The sequence below is a fragment of the Megascapheus bottae genome, chromosome X (assembly GCF_031878675.1).
Source record: "Megascapheus bottae isolate mThoBot1 chromosome X, mThoBot2.hap1, whole genome shotgun sequence".
Classification (NCBI taxonomy): Eukaryota; Metazoa; Chordata; class Mammalia; order Rodentia; family Geomyidae; genus Megascapheus; species Megascapheus bottae.
In genome coordinates, this window is record NC_143547.1 from 2,423,954 (window position 1) to 2,443,892 (window position 19,939).

Below are 19,939 nucleotides of genomic sequence, written 5' to 3' on the forward strand. Positions count from 1 at the left end.
TAAAATAAAACTTTTTCAAAATGGAGTCCATCAGGCATAGTGGTACACAGCTGTAATCCTAGCACTCAGGAAACATAGACAAGAAAATCAGGAGTTCAAGACCAGCCTGGATGACATAATGAGATGGTGCCTCAAAATCACCCAGGGCTAGAGTGTAGCTCAGTAGTATAGGACTGACGTAGCAGGTACAAGGCCCTGGGTTTTATCATCAGACCTGAAGAAAATGCGTAGTCAGGAGAGGAGCAATGGCAGGATGGTGAGTTTGAGGTCAACCTGGATTACAGAATGAAATATGGTCTTGAAAATAATATAGAATTAAAATAAAATAAAATGAGTACTAAATCCTCTCCAAAGGCAAAAAATAAAAGTGTTTCCTTATGCTTCAAGTACTCTCATCTCAACATGAATTTCCTGCTGTGATGAAATTTTTGCTGAAAGAAATTCAATCTAGCTAGGAATAGCTACATTAAAAACATATAATAAATCCTAAAGGAGTTGTATCATTTCAATACAAGAAAATGAGGGTTTCTTTGGAGTTGGAACATCTTTACTGTAATCAAGTTGTCTTTTCATTTGGTCAATTCTCCAACTTGACAAGATGAATCTCCATATTTTTCCATCTCTCCCAAACTCAGCATCATTCCATATTCCCTTCACTCTTAGCTAATTATCTAGCTTCCTACTTCTCTGAGAAAAAGTAGTTGGAAGAGGATTTGTATATGCCTCTATCTTGTCTACCTGCCTAGAGTAATTTCCCACTTAGGGCTTGACTGACAGCTTGTTCCAGTTACTTCTTGCTGAGATATAGATCTCCTCTTAAAGCAAATGGTTTTGAAATAACAGTCCTATCCTAGCTCCTGTCATGGATCCAGGGTTTGTGTGGGCTGGCTCATCTAGGCAGATCACGTACAGAGTATCCCACATAATGGCCATTTGGGGAGTGACTATCACTGAAATGACCTGAAAACTTACTTTGTCTTGGTCTCATGCCTGAGCTGGGAGTCTGGACAGCTGAAAATCTGAGCGGAAGTTGGGGGTAGGGAGTTGGGCATGAATTTCTTAGGTGTTTCTTTCTCCTAGGGGTATCCCCAATATGGTGGCTATCACATGGCAGTCTTTTTAGTAGGCTGGCAGTTCAGGACTCCAAAGCAAAAGAGGGGTCAGAATTCACTAACTGGAAACTGTATTGACTATAAATTACTGTCCCTGTTTGATTTTTTTTTATTCCTCTTGGCAGCAAACCCCTAGAAACCTTTGCCACCTTCAGTGCCTCTGCTTGCATTCTTCTAAGAACACCGAAGTCCTGTTTTCTTTGGCTAGATCTTCAAAGGAGAGTAGGTAGTCAGCCAAGTCTCCCTACCTCCAGATCTTTTGCTTAAATGACTCTAATAGTCTCTCTACTGGCCTCAGTGTTTCCTCGCTTGCCTTGCCTTGTCTATTTTCTACAGGGTAAAAACAGAGTCAGACCAACTCACTGCCAGTTCCAAAACATGTAGTAGATCTGCATTTCACTCAGAATAGAAACCACCAAAGTAGACAAGTGCTAGACAGGGTCATACATGATGGCCCTGGCTGCCTTTCTGATTTAAGCTTCTACTCTACCTCTCTTGTTCTAGTCATTTTGGTGACGATTTGAACATGTTCGTGTCTTGGTGCCTTGGTACTCAGTTTTCCCTTCTATCTGGATTGACACCTATATGATCACAAGATTTTGCTCAGCTGAGGGTCAAAGCAAATGATGTCTGTCCAAACACTTGTATTCCTGGTCCCTACCCTATCTCATATAACTGATCTCTTTCGCTCTACTTTTGGTTTTCCCATGATATGTATTGTCCAATATCCAGTGTAATTGGAACTAGTTACATGTCTTTCTTCCTAATGTTTGGAGAACCTAAACTTTAGAAGAGTAGGGATCTTTTCTTTTTGTCTATGGATACATTTAAGCAATATTGTGAAAAGCTCCGGGACAGCGCCCAAATCCTGAGTTCAATCCCATCTGAGTTCTAGCACAGAAGGAAGGAAGGGAGGAAGGAAGGAAAGGAGGAAGGAAGGAAGGAAGGAAGGAAGGAAGGAAGGAAGGAAGGAAGGAAGGAAGGAAAGAAGGAAGGAAGAAAGGAAGGAAGGAAGGGGAGAAAAAAGATGAAGAAATTCAGTCTGTTGATTTACATCAGTCAGAGATACGGATTGGAATCCTGGGCATGTAACTTTCAGTTCCAAAAATGCTAACCCCAGGATCAATTCAAGAAGTTCAATGAATCATAGCCTTGCTCTAACTTGCTACAAAACACTTCACTTCCTTATTTTTGGCCTTCTAATAATTTCCAGTTACACACAGAATTTCGCATATTCCAAATTCTGACCACCTTGCAGTTACTGTATTATATTTTATGCCAGACTGGTGGCTTGGATTCTAAGCCTTGTGCTCTTGCGTGGCTTTCTTGCTCAATGCTCATGTTTTACTACTTCAGCCATACCTCCAGTCAGCCGGCTTTCAGTTGAAGATGAAAATGCTATTTGTACAACCTGAAGTTTGGAATCTCTTGGTAGATGTTTCTTTCTCTAAACTCTAAACTTTTCGGTGAGTATCTAATGTAGTTCTAAACTCAAGAGGCTTTCTGACTTAAGCTTCAAGTTCAAGTTTTGCCATCACAATGATAAATTCAAGCCAGCTGCTGGCAGCTCACGCCTGTAATCCTAGCTATTCAGGAGGCTGAGGATTGTAGTTCAAAGCCAGCCCAGGCACAAAGTTCTGTGAGACCCTTATCTCCAGTTAACTGCCAGAAAACCAGAAGTGGCGCTGTGGCTCAAGTGGTGGAGTGGTAGCCTTGAGCTGAAGAGCTGAAGGACTGCACCCAGGTCCAGAGTTCAATTCCTACAACCGACCGAAAAATGAAAAATTCACGATGCACTGGACTCATAAACTGACATGTTGAACTGAAATCCCTTTGCACAACTACTTGATAAAGTTCATGAAAAGTAAAATTTAAAACCAAAATAATTTTTCCTCTGAAATCAACAAAAAGAAGACCCATGCATTATTTCAGTGTGGAGATTTTGCCATGGTGAAGAATTGTTTATTCAAGCTTTTCTTTTACATGTAGGCCTACATAGGCCTAGCAGCCATTGTTCCTCAATCACTTCTTTTTCCTGTCATGGATTCACCTAAGTGAAGGAAGTTCCATGCTCTCCAAACAGACAGGTTTCTGGCGATGGAGCTGAGGAGGCACTTAGCTCTAAATGGTTAGGAATGGGATCTGACTCATCATCACTCTCCTACTATTTCCATCACAGTACTTTGCACAGAGTAAATTCTCAGTAATGTTCACTAAATGATTATATTAACAACAAACTATTGTAAAGGTAAACCATAAGGTGCCTTTAAATTTATAAATTCATTAATTATGCCCAAGCAGTTGGATATAAGATGATATTTCCAGTAAATATTACATCTGAAAATATTTTCCCTTCATTTTGGCTCCACTCAGACCATAAGTATATAATATACGTGTGTGTGTGTGTGTGTGTGTGTGTGTGTGTGTGTGTGTGTGTGTGTGTGTGTGTGTGTGTGTGAGAGAGAACTGGGACTTAATCTTGAGACCTCACATTCTTGCTCATTTTTTTTCCTCTCAAGTTTGGCACCTTACCACTTGAGCCATACCTCCACTTTTGTGGTCTCTCACAGTTGTCCAACAAGGGTGCCTTTCAACAAAGATTCTCAAATCTCAGCCTCCTGGCTAGCTAGAATTATAATCATGAGCAATTGGCACCTGGCTATATATACTTTTCTTTCAAGTACTTGGACATTTTTCTTATGAAAACATCAAAACCTCCTATTTCCTAAATAGAACAAAATAGAAATACTGTATTGGAATGCCGAGAATAACCGCAAAGGAAATTAACCAAAATGTAACTTCACATTATAGGACGTGTATTTTGTTGTAACCACATGAGGAAATTTGAAGGTAATCTGTCAAAACTGAATTTGCATTTTGGTTTGCAATTGCCTTTTACATCTCCCCTTCCTTCTCAGTAAAGCAGGAATATTTATCTTCCCTTTCACATTCATTGTGAGGAATTGGTGATGTGATACACACAGAATTGCTGCCTTTAGCACCTGGCACACACTAATTACAAAATAAAAGGCAGCAATTATGTTAAACACACATACACATATGATTCATGGCTGTTCAACATGTACTCTACATTTTCTATTTCAACAAAGGAGATGATTTACTGAGAGAATAGAAACACCTGTGCATAAAAAGGCATACATTCCCATTTCTACCATAACTAGTGCACTAATTGTGCATTCAAGTTTACCCAGCATATTACACATATTTGCATGGGTAATTAGCTGTAATTCATTTCCAAAGCCAAGCTAATGTCATGACATTCTATGCAATTTTATAAATTAAATTACTGAGGGGCATATGTTTTTCACAATCGTTTCCCCTCAAAAAATAAGTAAAACAATGTGGATTATTTGCATCACATAAAGAAATAACTTTGGATCAATACAGAATCTTTAAATTTTAAAATATCCCTAATTAGGGGCCAGGAGTTTGGCCTAGTGGTAGAGTATTTGCATAGCATGCACAAAGATGCAAGCACAAAGACCCAGGTTCAATTTCTTGGTACCACATACATAGAAAAAAAAAGCTGGAAGTGGTGCTGAGGCTCAGGTGGTGGAGCTCTAGCCTTGAGAAAGTTCAAGGACAGTGCTCAGGCCCTGAGCTCAAGCCCAGGACTGGCAAAAATTATCCTTAATTAAAGCTAACATGAGTTAAAGTGGGTGGCTCCTAATGGTTTAAAAGGGAGTTTTATATATTCTAGAATATTTCCAGATGGGCACTGGTGGCTCACACCAGTAATATTAGCTACTCAGGAGACTGAGATCTGAGAATTGGGGTTAGAAGCCACTTCTAGAAATGTCCATGAGACTTTTATGTCCAATGAACTACTCAGAAAAGAGGCAGAAATGGCACTGTGGCTCAAGTGATAGAGTGCTAGTCTTAAGCACAAAGAAGCTCATGAAAAGTACCCAGGTCCTGAATTCAAACTCCAGGACTGGCAAAAGAAAAAAAAATCCTTGAAGCGCCCCCTGTCTATCTCTCTGCCTCTCTGTTTCTCCCTGTTTCTCTCTCTCTCTCTCTCTCTCTCTCTCTCTCTCTCTCTCTCTCTCTCTCTCTCTCTCTCTCTCTCTCTCTCTCTCTCTCTCTCCCTCCCTTTCTCTCTCCTCTCTCTCTCTCATCCTACATGGCCTTACGAATCTAGGTTTTGTGCTATTGTAATCCTCTGCTAGGAAAGTCCTAGATATGTACTAATTATGACAAATGAGGGAAACCATTGAGCCTAAGTTCCTTTGGGTCTGGCTTACTTCACTTAATATGATTTTTCAAGTCTTTCCATTTCCTTACAAATGGGGTGATGTTGTTCTTTCTGATGGCAGCATAGAATTCCATTGTGTATAAATACCACATCTTGTTGATCCAATCATCTACTGAGGGGCACCTGGGTTGGTTCCATATCTTTGTTATGGTAAATAGTGCTGCAATGAACATCATTGTGCTAGTGGATAAATGCCAAGTAGTGGGATTGCTGGGTTGTAGGAGAGCTCTATGTTTAGTCTTTTGAGGAACCGCTATACTTTAATCCACATTTCTATGGACTTTTTTTTCCAAGTTCTGTGGCTTGAACTCAAGTCCTGGGCACTGTCCTTAGGCTTTTTCAAGGCTAGCACTCTGCTACTTGAGCCACAGCACACTTTCCAGCTTTTTCTGTGTATGTGGTACCCAGGAATCAAGCCCAGGGCTTTGTGAATGCTAGGCAAACACTGTACCATTAGGCCATACTCATGGCCCCCTCTATGAACTTTTTTTTGGCTAATTAGAAATAAGTGTCATGGACTTTTCTTCCCAGGCCAGCTTCAAACCTTGATCCTTAGATCTCAGCTTCCTGAGTAACAAGGATTATAAGGATGAGTCACTGGTGCCTGGCTAGTTAGAATAGTTTAATATAGGGACTTCTACAGGATTTTAAGCCTTGATTTCCTCAGCAAAATTTTTCTCTTGAGTTCACTGTGTAGCCATAATTTTTACTATGATGTATCAGTAAAGCCAAAACAAATCCCTGAGCCAGCAGAGCTTTACCTCGTAGAGGGAAGGATGAGGCAGTAGAACAAAGTAGCAGAGAGTGTAAACTCTGAGTCTCAATTTCTCACTGTAGAACTGTTTTTCACTTTTGAAGAAATGAACCTCTTAGAATTGGCAAGAGCAAAATATGAATGGATTTCTAGGCTTTAGACATAATACAATTTACTTTAATCCTTAGGAGGCTCAGACTGAAATTGTAGAGAGTTGATATCATGGTCAAGTTTAATATAGCCAATGACTCTATCTGGAACAGGTGTTTGCAGACTTTGACCTTTAAGGTAAACTTGATGCATCACTTGTTCTCTTGCAATCTGTGAGCTATAAATGGTTATTATTATTGTCTTTAAGTAGTTGTACAAAGGGTTTTCAATTCAACATCAGTTGACAAGTACAAGGTATCTTGATTAATATCACTCTCTATCAATGGGTTTTCAAATTCTTATTAGTTACATTCTAAGTTGTTAAGCCTGGATTGCATATCCTCAGTTGCCTACAATATTTTTGTGCCAGTCCTAGGATTTGAACTCTGGGCCTGGGGCAATGTCCCTGAGCTTCTTTTGCCCAAGGCTGGCACTCTATCACTTGACCCATAGAATCACATCTGGCTTTTTATGAGTAGTTTATTGGAGATAAGAGTATTACAGACTTTCCTGTCAGGCTGCTTTTGAAACATAATCCCCAGATCTCAGCTTCTTGAGTAGCCACTGGAGCCAAGCAGTATTTGCTTTTATATAAATAGTTTGTTCGACTCCTGGTCTAGACCAATGTTGGCTAACAGAGCAATATTCAGTGATGAAAATGTTCTGTACCTGTAATAGATATTGTTCTGAAATAGCCATTAGCCTGATATAGCTTGTAAGCACTTGAAATACAAGTAGTGTGATTAAAGGACTGAATTTTAATCAATTTAAAATTTAATAGCCACACTGACTAGTGACTATTTCGTTAGAGAAGCTCTAGATAATTTTAAGTCTAAATAATATCATGTTCTGCCTTCTCTTTCATAAGTTAATCAACTATCCTGAAACTGTGTGAGTCACAGGAAAGACCACACTCTTAATCAGATTTTGGCCCTAGGCTGGATTTCATTGTCTGCTAGAAAATTCTGAGTATGCTCATTTCCTCTAATGCAGCAACTGTGACTCTATCCATATGCGTGTCTCACTTTAAAATAAAGTAGTTGACTTTTGCAACTTGACCATGCTTAAATTGAGGAAGTATTAATTACATTCAAGGCTAGGGATGCAGGCAGACAAAATCTATCTGAGCAAAGCTGTTTTTCTTTCCCACTCTGGCCAAAGACTAGCCAGCTTTAGTCCTAGTATATCTCCCTTATAAGATTTCAGAAAAACAACAACGAGCTACCAATACCATCACTATTATGAATATTGCCAGAGCAGCTCTCTTAAAAGTAAATTCACAGATGGCATGGGTTCCACCTTTCAAGAAGCATAGGTGTCAGTTTTTATCAAGTGTCTTACAATAGCATGACAGGGGTTAGCAGCTTTCTCGCTGCTGAAATTAACATCACATAAATTAGCCTTTTTCATGGTTAACAATTTATTCCAAAATCTGGACTGTTTTAAAATTAGGTTTGTATTTGTGCCATGAAAACCCATCTCAGATTGGATTCGCATGACAATTTTCTAATTTCTCATCAAGTCGTGTAAATCTGAAATTCAGAACCATGATTTCTTCTGTGTTCTATGAAGCCACAGGAAGAAGGTCATAGACCCTGGATTATCCACCTTGTGGCTCTACCATTACTAGCATGCTTTTCTCCTTTGCAAGATGCCTGCCTACAACATATGAATTACAACTAGCCACATGGAAGTGTTTGAAGGGCAGGTCCCAGAAAATTCCATCTCTCACTTTCTCTCATATGCAATTGGCTCAAACTTAAATACATGACCACACTTTGCACAGCCATCTGGGCAACACAATCATGTTTTTGATGGCATGTGCCTAGCTATGAATAGAGATTTTGTTACTCTGAAATGAGAAAAATGGAGAAAAGATATTGAAAGATATATAGCAATCTTTAGACTCCGAGGATAATAAAAAGAATTAATTGGGACTATGATCAAAGACCCCAGGAAACAAGGAAAACATACCTTTGTAGCAATCTTTAGACTCCGAGGATAATAAAAAGAATTAATTGGGACTGTGATCAAAGACTCCAGGAAACAAGAAAAACATACCTTTAAACTACACATAATATAAGTATCCACATTGGAAAAACTATTCAATGTGTACATTATATCTTAGGCTATATTTTGTCCCTTCACAAGGTTTTGATCTGCTTAAGGATAGAAACGTATTTTCTACTCCTAGAAGGGAACAACTACACAAGGATAGAATGAATGTGAGTCTGTGGAATTCTGATATTTGTTATCAATTCATTCTTCCTAGGTACTTGGTACAGTTCCTATCTAAGGAAGAACTGAAGGCTTTCATGTTTCAACTCCTTCGCTTTGGTCCACAGGAATTTTCTGAGTCCTCAGAATTTCCCATATCACTGTTTCTATGTACATTATTGCCAGTATTTTTTTACAAGTCTTGGGGCTTGAACTCAGGGCCTAAGCACTGTCCTTGGGTTTTCTCAAGGCTAGAGCTCTACCACTTGAGCCAGAGTAGCACTTCCAGGTTTTTCTATGTATGTGGTACCAAGGAATTGAACCTGGGTCTTCATGCAAGCTAGGCAAGCACTCTACCACTAGGCCAAACTCCCAGCCTATCATTTCCATACAGGAGTTTTTCTTACCCTCAGAGGGGTACATGTAGTGAACTACTGGGAAGGATGAGGGAACATGCAGTGAGCTATTGAGTGGGATTAGGAGCTAATTTTCCCAACCCTAAATCCAAAGTTCATCCTAAAAGTTTATGTTTAATCAGTACAGTAGAAGAGGTGAGGAGGGAGTTAGAACTTCCTTCTGGTTTGGTCCCAGAAGCCTTCTTACAGAAGGTGAGTTTGAATTGGGCAGTTTAGAAGCAGAATTTCTTAAACTTTCTCCATAAGAATTCCCTGGGTAGATCAAAGAGATGAAAGGGATCTCTGTTGAATTGAGCCTAAGGAATCATTTCTAAGGAGAATTTTAAGAATTTTTCTTTTATTTCACTGCTCATTCACATTCATTATTTCACTCATATGTTTAGCAACATAAGGGGAAACAAAATAAATGCCAGGTACTTCATATGTAAAGAGACACAAAGCCCAGCTCTCTCAGATATACATTTTCCTTCAGAATAAATAGTAAATGAATAATAAATCAGCAACAGAATTTCTGTTTGTGCTAAGTACTGCAAAGGAATCTAATATAACCCTCTGTGTCTTTGTGGACTCACTTACAAAATAGAGCTAATAGATGTTTACAATCCAAAATCTCGAGTCTAATACCTTTGCCTTAACTTAGTTGATGATAATGTGGCATGATGAGTATATTGGAAGAATATTAACCTAAAGGAATACTTTTAGAAATTCCACTAAAATGTGAAAAACTTGTGTACCACTGCAGAAATGTTTGTATTTGATTTGGGATTGCTTCTCCAGAATCCAATCACAATGGTCCTAGATAAGGAATTCAGAACCTTTAGTATTTCCTCTTGTAGATAGATAGAAGATAGCCAGACAGACAGATATGCATGCATGTACATATGGATAAACAGCATATATATATATATATAATTTGAAATGATGTCTGGCCTGTGATTAGTGTACCTTACTCTTACTATCTTCATCGCAATCATTACATGGGAAGTCATTAGATTAGTTGATCAGGGAATCTGTTTTTGAAGATATATCACTTGAGTAGACATTTAAGAAGTAGTAATGACCCTGATGTGAGCAGTGGAGGAAAGAGATCATTTTAAGAAACAGGAAACAAGCACCCCAAGCTGCTTACAGTTTGACCTTAATGCAGAACAGAAAACAGGCCAGATGGCTGGGGTTTGGTTAAAGATGGGGAAAGATAGTGGAAGGTTAGAGAGCCATGCTGGAGTCAGAGCATGAATAATGTAAACAATGGGGAAGATTTCAGAGTTATTGCCAAATGTACTAAGAAGTTATTATCCTCAGATTCCTGTGTATAGCGAGCACTCTAGTATTGCTGATAGTGTCGTAGAAGAATGGAAGCAAGAAGAGCCATCTGAAGACTATTTGCAGGATTCCAGGTGACAGCAAATGATTCATTGGATTGGGAGGTGGTAATAGACAAGAAATAAAATAGGAAGAAAAAGTGGGAGAGAAACATGGGAAGGGCTATCAATGGTCAAGAACTAATGTATCCACTGTCTGACAAATGTAGCTGTAACCCCTCTATATATCACCCTGACAATAAAAAGTTATTAAAAAAGAAAAAAATAGTGGACATGTTCAATAGAAATGTTAGAAATAAGGAGACAGAGTTTCTTGATTAATATTACATTTCAGTGTATAGCATGTCAGTATATAAGGCTAAATATTTCATAGTCATTTCTTTAGGCGATACACCCACTGGCATAGGTTGAACTCCACAAATGAAGATTTCCAAGAGTAACTCTAGGCATCTCTCCCCAGCACTCAGTTCAACGAAATCATACTGCCTACTCCAAATTGGCCATAATGGCAATATTTATATAAGGGAAATTAACAAATGCTGCAACTTAGGTCTTAGCAAGTACAGGAGTTTTGTTAAAGGAAAAGCCAGTTGTTAAACATTTACCAGCATGCCCATGACTTCGGAGTGAATTGATTTTTCGATAACTCAACTTCCTGACTATTTCCATTGTCATTGATCACAGGTATTACTCAACTAGGAACCTCCTGAGAAGTTAAGTCAAGGATACTGTCCCTTCTTCCTAGGATCTCCAGCACATTCATGAGAGCACCTAGTTCACCATCACCCCTTTTCACATAACTTACCTGGTAGCAGCATTAACTAGCACCTTCTAATGGCAAAGACCATCTCTCGTGTCTCCTTGCAGAATCACAGCCAAGGTGCTGATCCAGCACCTGGGATCTATTATCAGGACCATACAAAGGCTTCATCCTACTTCTCTCCTTTCTCTCTGCTAGTGTCTTTTCTCTTGTCTTTATTCGAGATCTCAGGACTTAGTAATGAGCACTACCTCAAAGTCTTTAACATTGATGCACTAGGAAGATGTAATATATATATATATATGTATATGTATATATATGTTTGTGTGTGTGTATTTATATATTTTTGTTGGTCATGGGACTTGAACTCTGAGCCTGGGCATTGTTCCTGAGCTCTTCAGCTCAAGGCTACCACTCTACCCCTTGAGACACATGACCACCTCTGGTTTTCTGGTGGTTAATTGGAGACAAGAGTCTCATGGACTTTAGTGCCCAGGCTGGCTTTGAACCACAATCCTCAGATCTCAGTCTCCTGAGTCACTGGGATTACAGGTGTGAGCCACCACACCTGGCATGTACTATATTTATGTAAGGCTTCAGGTATGTGAGTGCTCTTATATTAAGTAATATAACTTTACATGAGAACCACAGTTCTGATAGGGAATGATGCAAAGGAGGTTTACTCCAAGAGAGACTTGCAATGTGGAAAGCTTACAGATTTAACAACAGGAGAAGCTAGTAGAGGGGCTGTATCAGAAAACCAAGATAAGCAGACAGGCAGAAACAAAATTATGAGAATATTCAGATGCCAGGATAAAACGTCTTAGCTCATAGTAGAAGAATAAAAAAGAAAACCATTCGAAAGAACTGAGAGCAAAATAATGACTGGTAAATGTTTGGGAAGCTTGGGGGACAAAGGCATTGGAGTAAGAGTAGAGTGATTTCAGTGGATACTGTGTGTGCAAAAACTGGAGTGCAAGCTGGGCACCAGTGGCTCATGCCTGTAATCCTAGATACTGAGGATCATGAGTCAAAGCCAGTTGAGGCAAGAATATCTGTGAATCTTTTATCTCCAGTGAGCCACCGAAAAGTGTAATTGGAGCTGTGGTTCAAGTGGTAGAACACTAGTCTTGAGCAAAAACGCTCACAGTGTCTAATCTCTGAGTTCAAATGGTAGGACTCCCACAGAACATAAGAGGGGAGGGATGTAAGCAATGAGCAGGTTTTTGATGGGACAGTGATTGAGGTGTGGTTGGACTCATTTTATGGTCTTAATGGTAGGAAGATAGAAGCCAAAGAGAGAAAAATACATTTTTGCCCTGATAACTTCGAAATAGGCAGATACAGACAGGCTAAAAAAAAAGCCCTTTGAGCTGGGTGCTAGTGGCTCATGCCTGTACCACTTGTGTAAATATCTGATCTGTCAGTTCTAATGTAGCTCTTCTGATTCTAGATCGCTCAGGCAGTACCCTGAGGCTATTACTGCTTACACTTCTCCAAGTAGGGGATATAAACCCAATGGGTAGGGAAATCAATCATCCCTAGATCATCCTGGATTCCAAAAACAATTTAAGAAGAAAAGTAGGTTCTGGAATGACAGTGCTAAATGAGAGGAATATATGTAATAATCACATGCCATGTAATTACTGAGTGATCAATAAGCATTGAGTTCTCCTAATGGAGAACTTTTCTTTCCTTACAGCTTGCACTAGGAGGCTTGACTTTCACGAGAGACGCTCTGTAATGGATTCATGGTAGGTTTAGCAAGTAAATATTAGTTGAACTAAAATCTAAAAGTGCTGTTCTTCTCGTGTGGCTTTACACTTTAAATGCCTCACACACACACACCACTTTCAGACATTGGCAGCTAATTGATAGCTATTCATTTTAGCATTCTATGTAAGAGTACGAAGAAATTGCTGCTTCTACATCTTAAAATCTATTTGCCTAAAAAGCTAAGTTGATAAAAGCTAAATATGAAAGTCAGTTATTGAAAGTCTTAGGGATGGACGATCTCAACTGCAAGATGTGGTGAGGGTCTTGCTTACTTTGTGAAGAACAGGATGTGAATTGGTTGTTTTTATAATACAGCAAAATAGAGGTAGCAACTGAACTGAGACTTTGAATTTGGATTTATAGTGTATTTTAAAACACTACTTTGTTCTTTTTTTTAGGCATTTTCAGTGTGGACATTGAAAAGGCGTTGTCTTGTCTTTGTAAACATGATCCTAATTTCCAGACTCCTTGGAGCTAGATGGTTTCCCAAAACACTTCCCTGTGATGTCTCTCAGGATGATTCAAAGACCCAAGTGATCGTGGACTGCACAGACAAGCGCTTGACACAAATTCCTGAAGGTATTCCCACCAATACCACCAATATCACCTTCACTATTAACCACATCCCAATCATCTCCCCAGACTCCTTCCAAAGGCTGGATCAGCTGATTGAGATTGATTTCAGGTGCAACTGTATACCTGTCCGACTGGGACCAAAAAACAACGTGTGTACCAAGAGGCTACAGATAAAGCCCGGAAGCTTCAGTAGACTTGTTTACTTAAAATCTCTTTACCTGGATGGAAACCAGCTTCTAGAGATACCTCAGGATCTCCCACCCAGCTTAAAGTTTCTGAGTCTTGAGGCTAACAATATATTTTCCATCAGGAAGGAGAATCTTACAAAACTGCCCAACATAGAAATGTTATACCTAGGCCAAAACTGTTATTACGGCAATCCTTGTAATACTTCATTTTCCATTGAAAACAAAGCTTTCCTAAGCCTGAGAAACTTGAAAGTGCTCTCACTGAAAGCCAACAATGTCACCGCTGTCCCCACAGATTTGCCATCTAATTTAACAGAGCTCTATCTTTATAACAATATCATTTCCAAAATCCAAGAAAACGATTTTATTAACCTCAACCAACTGCAAATTCTTGACCTAAGTGGAAATTGTCCTCGCTGTTATAATGTCCCATTTCCTTGCACACCTTGTGAAAATAATTCTCCCCTGGGAATCCATGCAAATGCTTTCCATCCATTGATGGAATTAAAAGTTTTACGTCTGCACAGTAACTCTCTTCAACATGTGCCCCGGACATGGTTCAAAAACATGAAGAAACTTGAAGAGCTTGATCTCTCCCAAAACTACTTGGCTAAAGAAATTGAGAGTGCTCATTTTTTGCATTCTCTTCCCAATCTTGTCCAATTGGATCTGTCCTTCAATTATGAACTTCAGATCTACCATGCATCTATAAGTTTATCACAGGCGTTTTCCTCACTGAAAAATCTGAAAATTTTACGAATCAAAGGGTATGTCTTTAAAGAGCTGAAAAACTCTAGCCTCTCTTCATTACACGGTCTTCATAATCTTGAAATTCTTGATCTTGGAACTAACTTTATCAAAATTGCTAACCTCAATATGTTTAAACAATTGGAACGATTAAAAGTCATAGACCTTTCAATGAATAAAATATCACCTTCAGGAGATTCAATTGAAGAGGGCTTTTGTTCTAACACCGTACATACTGCAGAAAGCCATGGGCCCCAGGTCCTGCAGACATTACACTATTTCCGATATGATGAAAATGCAAGGCATTGTAGGTTCAAAGACAGCGAATTTCCTTCTTTGTTACCCTTTAATGAAAACTGCCGTAAGTATAAGACCTTAGACCTAAGTAAAAATAATATCTTTTTTATCAGGTCTTCTGATTTTCAACATCTTTCTTTCATCCAATGCCTCAACTTATCAGGAAATATCATTGGCCAAACTCTTAATGGAAGTGAATTCCGGCCTTTAAGAGAGCTAAAATACTTAGACTTTTCTAACAACCGGCTTGATTTACTTTACTCGACAGCCTTTGAGGAGCTTCGCCAGCTGGAGGTTCTGGATTTAAGTAATAACAACTACTATTTTCAATCAGAAGGAATTACTCACATGCTAAACTTCACCAAAAACATGAAGTTTCTGCAGAAACTAATGATGAACAACAATGACATCTCGACCTCTGCCAGCAGGACCATGGAGAGTGAATCCCTTAGAACTCTTGAGTTCAGAGGCAATCACTTAGATATTTTGTGGAGAGATGGAGATAACAGATATTTAGAATTCTTCAAGAATCTGAGGAATTTAGAAGAGTTAGATATCTCTAGAAATTTCCTGAGTTTCATTCCTCCTGGTGTTTTTAATGGTATGCCTCCAAATTTAAAGAATCTCTCCTTGGCTCACAATAGGTTCAAATCTTTCAATTGGGGAAAACTCCAGTTTCTGACGAATCTGGAAACTTTGGACCTCAGCCACAACCAACTGGCAACTCTGCCTGAGAGATTATCTAACTGTTCCAAAAGTCTCCAGACACTGATTCTTAGTAGCAATCAAATCAGGCATCTAACGAAGTATTTTCTGGAAGATGCATTTCAGTTGCGATATCTGGACATCAGTATGAATAAAATTCAGATTATCCAAAAGACGAGCTTTCCAGAAAATGTCCTCAACAAGCTAAACGCGTTGCTTTTACATCATAATCGCTTTCTGTGCACTTGTGACGCTATCTGGTTTGTCTGGTGGGTTAATCACACAGAGGTGACTATTCCTTTCCTGGCCACAGAGGTGACTTGTATAGGGCCCGGAGCACACAAAGGTCAGAGTGTGGTGTCTCTGGATCTGTACACCTGTGAGTTGGATCTGACTAATCTGATTCTGTTCTCATGTTCCCTATCTTTAGCCCTCTTTCTGATGGTGGTTATGACGGCATGTCACCTCTACTTCTGGGATGTGTGGTATTGCTACCATTTCTGTAAGGCCAAGATAAAGGGGTATAAACGGCTACTCTCACCAGCTTCTTGCTATGATGCTTTTATTGTATATGATACTAAAGACCCTGCTGTGACAGAGTGGGTTTTGGATGAGCTAGTGGCCAGAATGGAAGATGCAAGAGAGAAAAAATTTAATTTATGTCTTGAGGAAAGAGACTGGTTACCAGGACAGCCAGTTCTGGAAAACCTTTCCCAGAGCATACAGCTTAGCAAAAAGACAGTCTTTGTGATGACAGACAAGTATGCAAAGACTGAGAGCTTTAAAATTGCATTTTACTTGTCTCATCAAAGGCTTGTGGATGAAAAGCTAGATGTGATTATCTTGATATTCCTTGAGAAGCCCCTGAGGAAGTCCAAGTTTCTCCAGCTCCGGAAGAGGCTCTGTGGGAGTTCAGTCCTGGAGTGGCCCACAAATCCACAGGCCCATCCCTACTTCTGGCAATGTCTGAAGAATGCTCTGGCAACAGACAATCATGTGGCCTATAGTCAGATGTTTAAGGAAACAGTATAGCTCTTCTTTGGAAAAATGTGTCTACCTAGCTTACCAAGAGATGAATGGCTTCTTGATTTTTCTCGTAAGTGTTTTGCCAAAAGAATGTTCTGAAAGAAGAGGAAAGTTACCAACACATGACAAATGAGTTGAAAGGATGGGATTTATATGATGTATAAAGTCTCGTTCATGTCTTTGTACTATTAGGGAAAAAGGTGGCAAAGAGAACAAAGTCACTGATTCATCTGCAATTGTGATATTATTGTATTATACATAATCATCTAATTGAGACAAACCAGACGTTAAGCTTAAGAAGTACTATTACATTCATATATACAGTAAAAACAAAACACTCAAGATTTGGAGATACCAACTGTAGCAGAGTTAGTTTAGTGAAATAAAAACCCAAGAAAGCCCTCAACAAATTGCTTCAGTATCATCTAATGTTCTGGACAGATCAAATGTTGGCACTGAACAGGTTGTTGCTACTTCCTTGCTGATTTCCCATGGAACTGTTGATGGGTTTTCCAGAGAATAAACAACCATACTATCTATGGGACATGAGATACTTGAAAAATTAAAAGACTTTACTTGAATATTTTTGGATGATAATTTGTCTGGTGAAATATTTTATCTCTATTACAAAATACCATATTGAGAGCAAAGTAGCCTCAACTGATTTCTTCAACTACATTACTGAGCAATGGTGTATATCTATAAATATCTGCAGTCTTGATGCACCAAAATTAGATAGCATTGTTGGTAGACCCAAGAGAAAGAATGAGAATGTATTTATAGTTCTCAGTGACGACAAATAGACAGATGACATATAAATTCTTCACATTTTTGTGAGTGAGAAAAAGAAAGAAGGAGATGCAGAGGTCAACAAACCTTAACAATGAGAAAGCTTCAGCTTTGAGCTTTATCTTTCCTATTCAAAACAGAAATGACTAAGATATTATTTGAATTTTTAGCAGTACTGGGGTTAAACTCAGGGCCCTGCATCTTCTAGGTAGGTACTCTACTATTTATGCGTCCATATCTTATCCCATTCTTTTAAGTTATTTTTTCAGGTAGGGTCTTTGTGGATTTTATTTGCCAGTCCTGGGGCTTGAACTTAGGGCCTGGGCAATGTCCTTGGATACTTTTTGCACTATCCTTGGACATTCTCAAGGCTAGAGCTCTATCACTTGAGCCACAGCACCACTTCCAGCTTTTTCTAGTATGTAGTACCAAGGAATCAAACCCAGGTCTCCGTGCATACTAGGCAAGCACTCCACCACCAGGCCAAATTCCCAGCCAAGACATTATTTTTTTATTGTAATTAATAAAAGGGTTACATGATATTTGCCAGATAGAAGGTGCATTAATTCACATACATTGATACCCTTTCACATGTCTTGGTACCCATTACCCGCCCCCCCTACCCCCCCTCATCTTGATTTCCCCCCTTCGCTATCAAATTTCAAATAACCAAATACAAATAAATTCAATATATCAGATAACAAAGTGAGATACTGTAACAATATGAGATACCCAAGGGACAGCAAAGGAGATGAGAGATAACATAGTACATTAAGGACAACAATCATTCGTTATATGGCTTTTGTTTCAATATCCTGGAGGTCCTTTCAATTAGCTTCATACTATATGGCCTTATGTATCAAGGTTTTGCCCTATTGCAGATCTCTGCTAGTAGAGCACAGGTTTCTACTGATTATGACAAATGAGGGAAACCACTGAGCCTAAGTTCCTTTGAGTCTGGCTTACTTCACTTAATATGATTTTTTCTAAGACTTTCCATTTCCTAACAAATGGGGCGATGTTGTTTTTTCTGACAGCAGCATAGAATTCCATTGTGTACAAATACCACAACTTGTTGATCCACTCATCAACTGAGGGACAACTAGGTTGGTTCCATATCTTTGCTATGGTGAATAATGCTGCAATGAACATTGTTGTGCTAGTGGATTTAGTATGCCCTAGATTCTGGATGGTTGGGTAAATGCCAAGTAGTGGAATTGCTGGGTCATAGGGGAGCTCTATGTTTAGCCTTTTGAGGAACTGCCATACTGCTTTCCATAGTGGTTGAATGAGTTTGCACTCCCACCAACAGTGTAGTAGTGATCCCTCCTGGCCACATCCCCTCCAGCATCTGTTATTATTCGTTTTCCTGATCCTGGCCATTCTAACTGGAGTGAAGTGGAATCTTAGAGTTGTTTTGATTTGCATTTCTTTTATGACCAGAGATGTTGAGCATTTCTTCATGTGTCTATAGGCCATTTTTATTTCTTCTTCAGAGAAGACTCTCTTTAAGTCTTTGGCCCATTTTTTTAATGGGATGGTTGTTACTTTGGAGATTAGTTTTAGAGTGATTCAATTTTTTGAGTTGTTGATATATTTTAGATATGAGGCCTTTGTCCGTTGTTTGGTTGTTGAAGATCTTCTCCCACTCTGTAGGCTTCCTAATTAATTTACTAGCTATGTCCTTTGCCATATAAAAGCTGACACACTGAAAACTTTACAAGAAGGAATAGGAGATAAACTAGGCCTCCTTGGCACAGGTCGAAACTTTCTTAATAAGGACCAACAATCACAACAAATCAGAGAAAGGCTGGATAAATGGGACTGGATTAAACTGCGGAGCTTTTGTATGGCAAGACATTCTTAAGACATTTTTTTTTTCTTTTTGCCAATCCTGGGAACTCAAGACCTGGGCACTATCCTTAGATGGTTTTTGCTCAAGGCTAGTGCTCTGCCACTTGAGCCACAGCACCACTTCCGGCTTTTGGGGGGTATGTGGTTTCAAATAAATGAGCCTAGGGCTTTGTGCATGCTAGGCGAGCACTCTACCACTAGGCTAGGCTCCAGGCTGTCTTAAGACAATTTTGGAATAAATTTTGGAATAAAGTTCAAAGTTTAAAACCTGACTAATCTTCTTTATGACATAAATTACTCACAAAGTATTCTGTACCATTTGGAAAATGGTACAGAACCCGGCTCTTCGTGCATAGTAGGCGAGCACTCTACCACTACGGCAAACTTCCCCGCTCCATGGCCTAACTTTTGCAGAGGAGGGAAAAGATGAATTTATGTAGTCTGATTCTCTGGACCCCAGGCTATGGTCTGTTTGCAACTCTGTCTGAACCTCCTTCAATCTACTTAGGGTATATGAAATGCATGAGTGGTGCAGTGAGTGTGAAACATAGGTATTTTTACCATCTTCCAGGAGCTGTTATGGGAGCGACCAGGACACTCACTGTTCTTTTGGACGAGACATTTACCCTTTCCTTAAAGCTTTTATTTCCTTCCTCCTCTTCATCTTAATCACAAGTGAATGAAGTGAATACCTAGCTATTTAAAATAACATTCTGCTGGTTGCTTTTTAAATGGGGCTAGAGTGAGGTTGGGGCTTTTTTTCCTCTGCCTGTTTCTCACATACTAAGTCAACAGGGGACAGTGATGATTATTGGGAAGAGTTATTACATTAGGAGAACTCAGCTCTCCTCCAAGTTTTGGCTGCTAGGCACTGGGTACAGTTAGTGAAGGGAAAGGTGGATGGTTGCTTCTAATGGAAGCTTGAGCTCTCAAACCCTTAAACCTAAGGAATATCAAGAAATTGTAGCATCTGA

General features: G+C 39.3%; 1 protein-coding gene across 1 annotated transcript; it reads left to right on the forward strand.

Annotated features, from left to right (window-relative positions):
• Positions 1-6,364: 6,364 nt before the first annotated feature.
• Tlr7 (toll like receptor 7) lies at positions 6,365-16,747 on the forward strand. Its single transcript, XM_090326563.1, has 2 exons — positions 6,365-6,430; positions 13,182-16,747. Exons 1-2 carry the CDS (start codon positions 6,365-6,367, stop codon positions 16,326-16,328), a joined length of 3,213 nt encoding a protein of 1,070 aa, XP_090182689.1. The 3' UTR covers positions 16,329-16,747.
• Positions 16,748-19,939: the final 3,192 nt, after the last annotated feature.

Excerpts from the sequence above, each read along its gene's own strand:
- Tlr7 (XM_090326563.1), top strand. The coding sequence starts at position 6,365 with ATGGTCAAGTTTAATATAGCCAATGACTCTATCTGGAACAGGTGTTTG. Across the intron at positions 6,431-13,181 it reads TGCAGACTTTGACCTTTAAG|GCATTTTCAGTGTGGACATT; the intron begins GTAAACTTGATG and ends TCTTTTTTTTAG.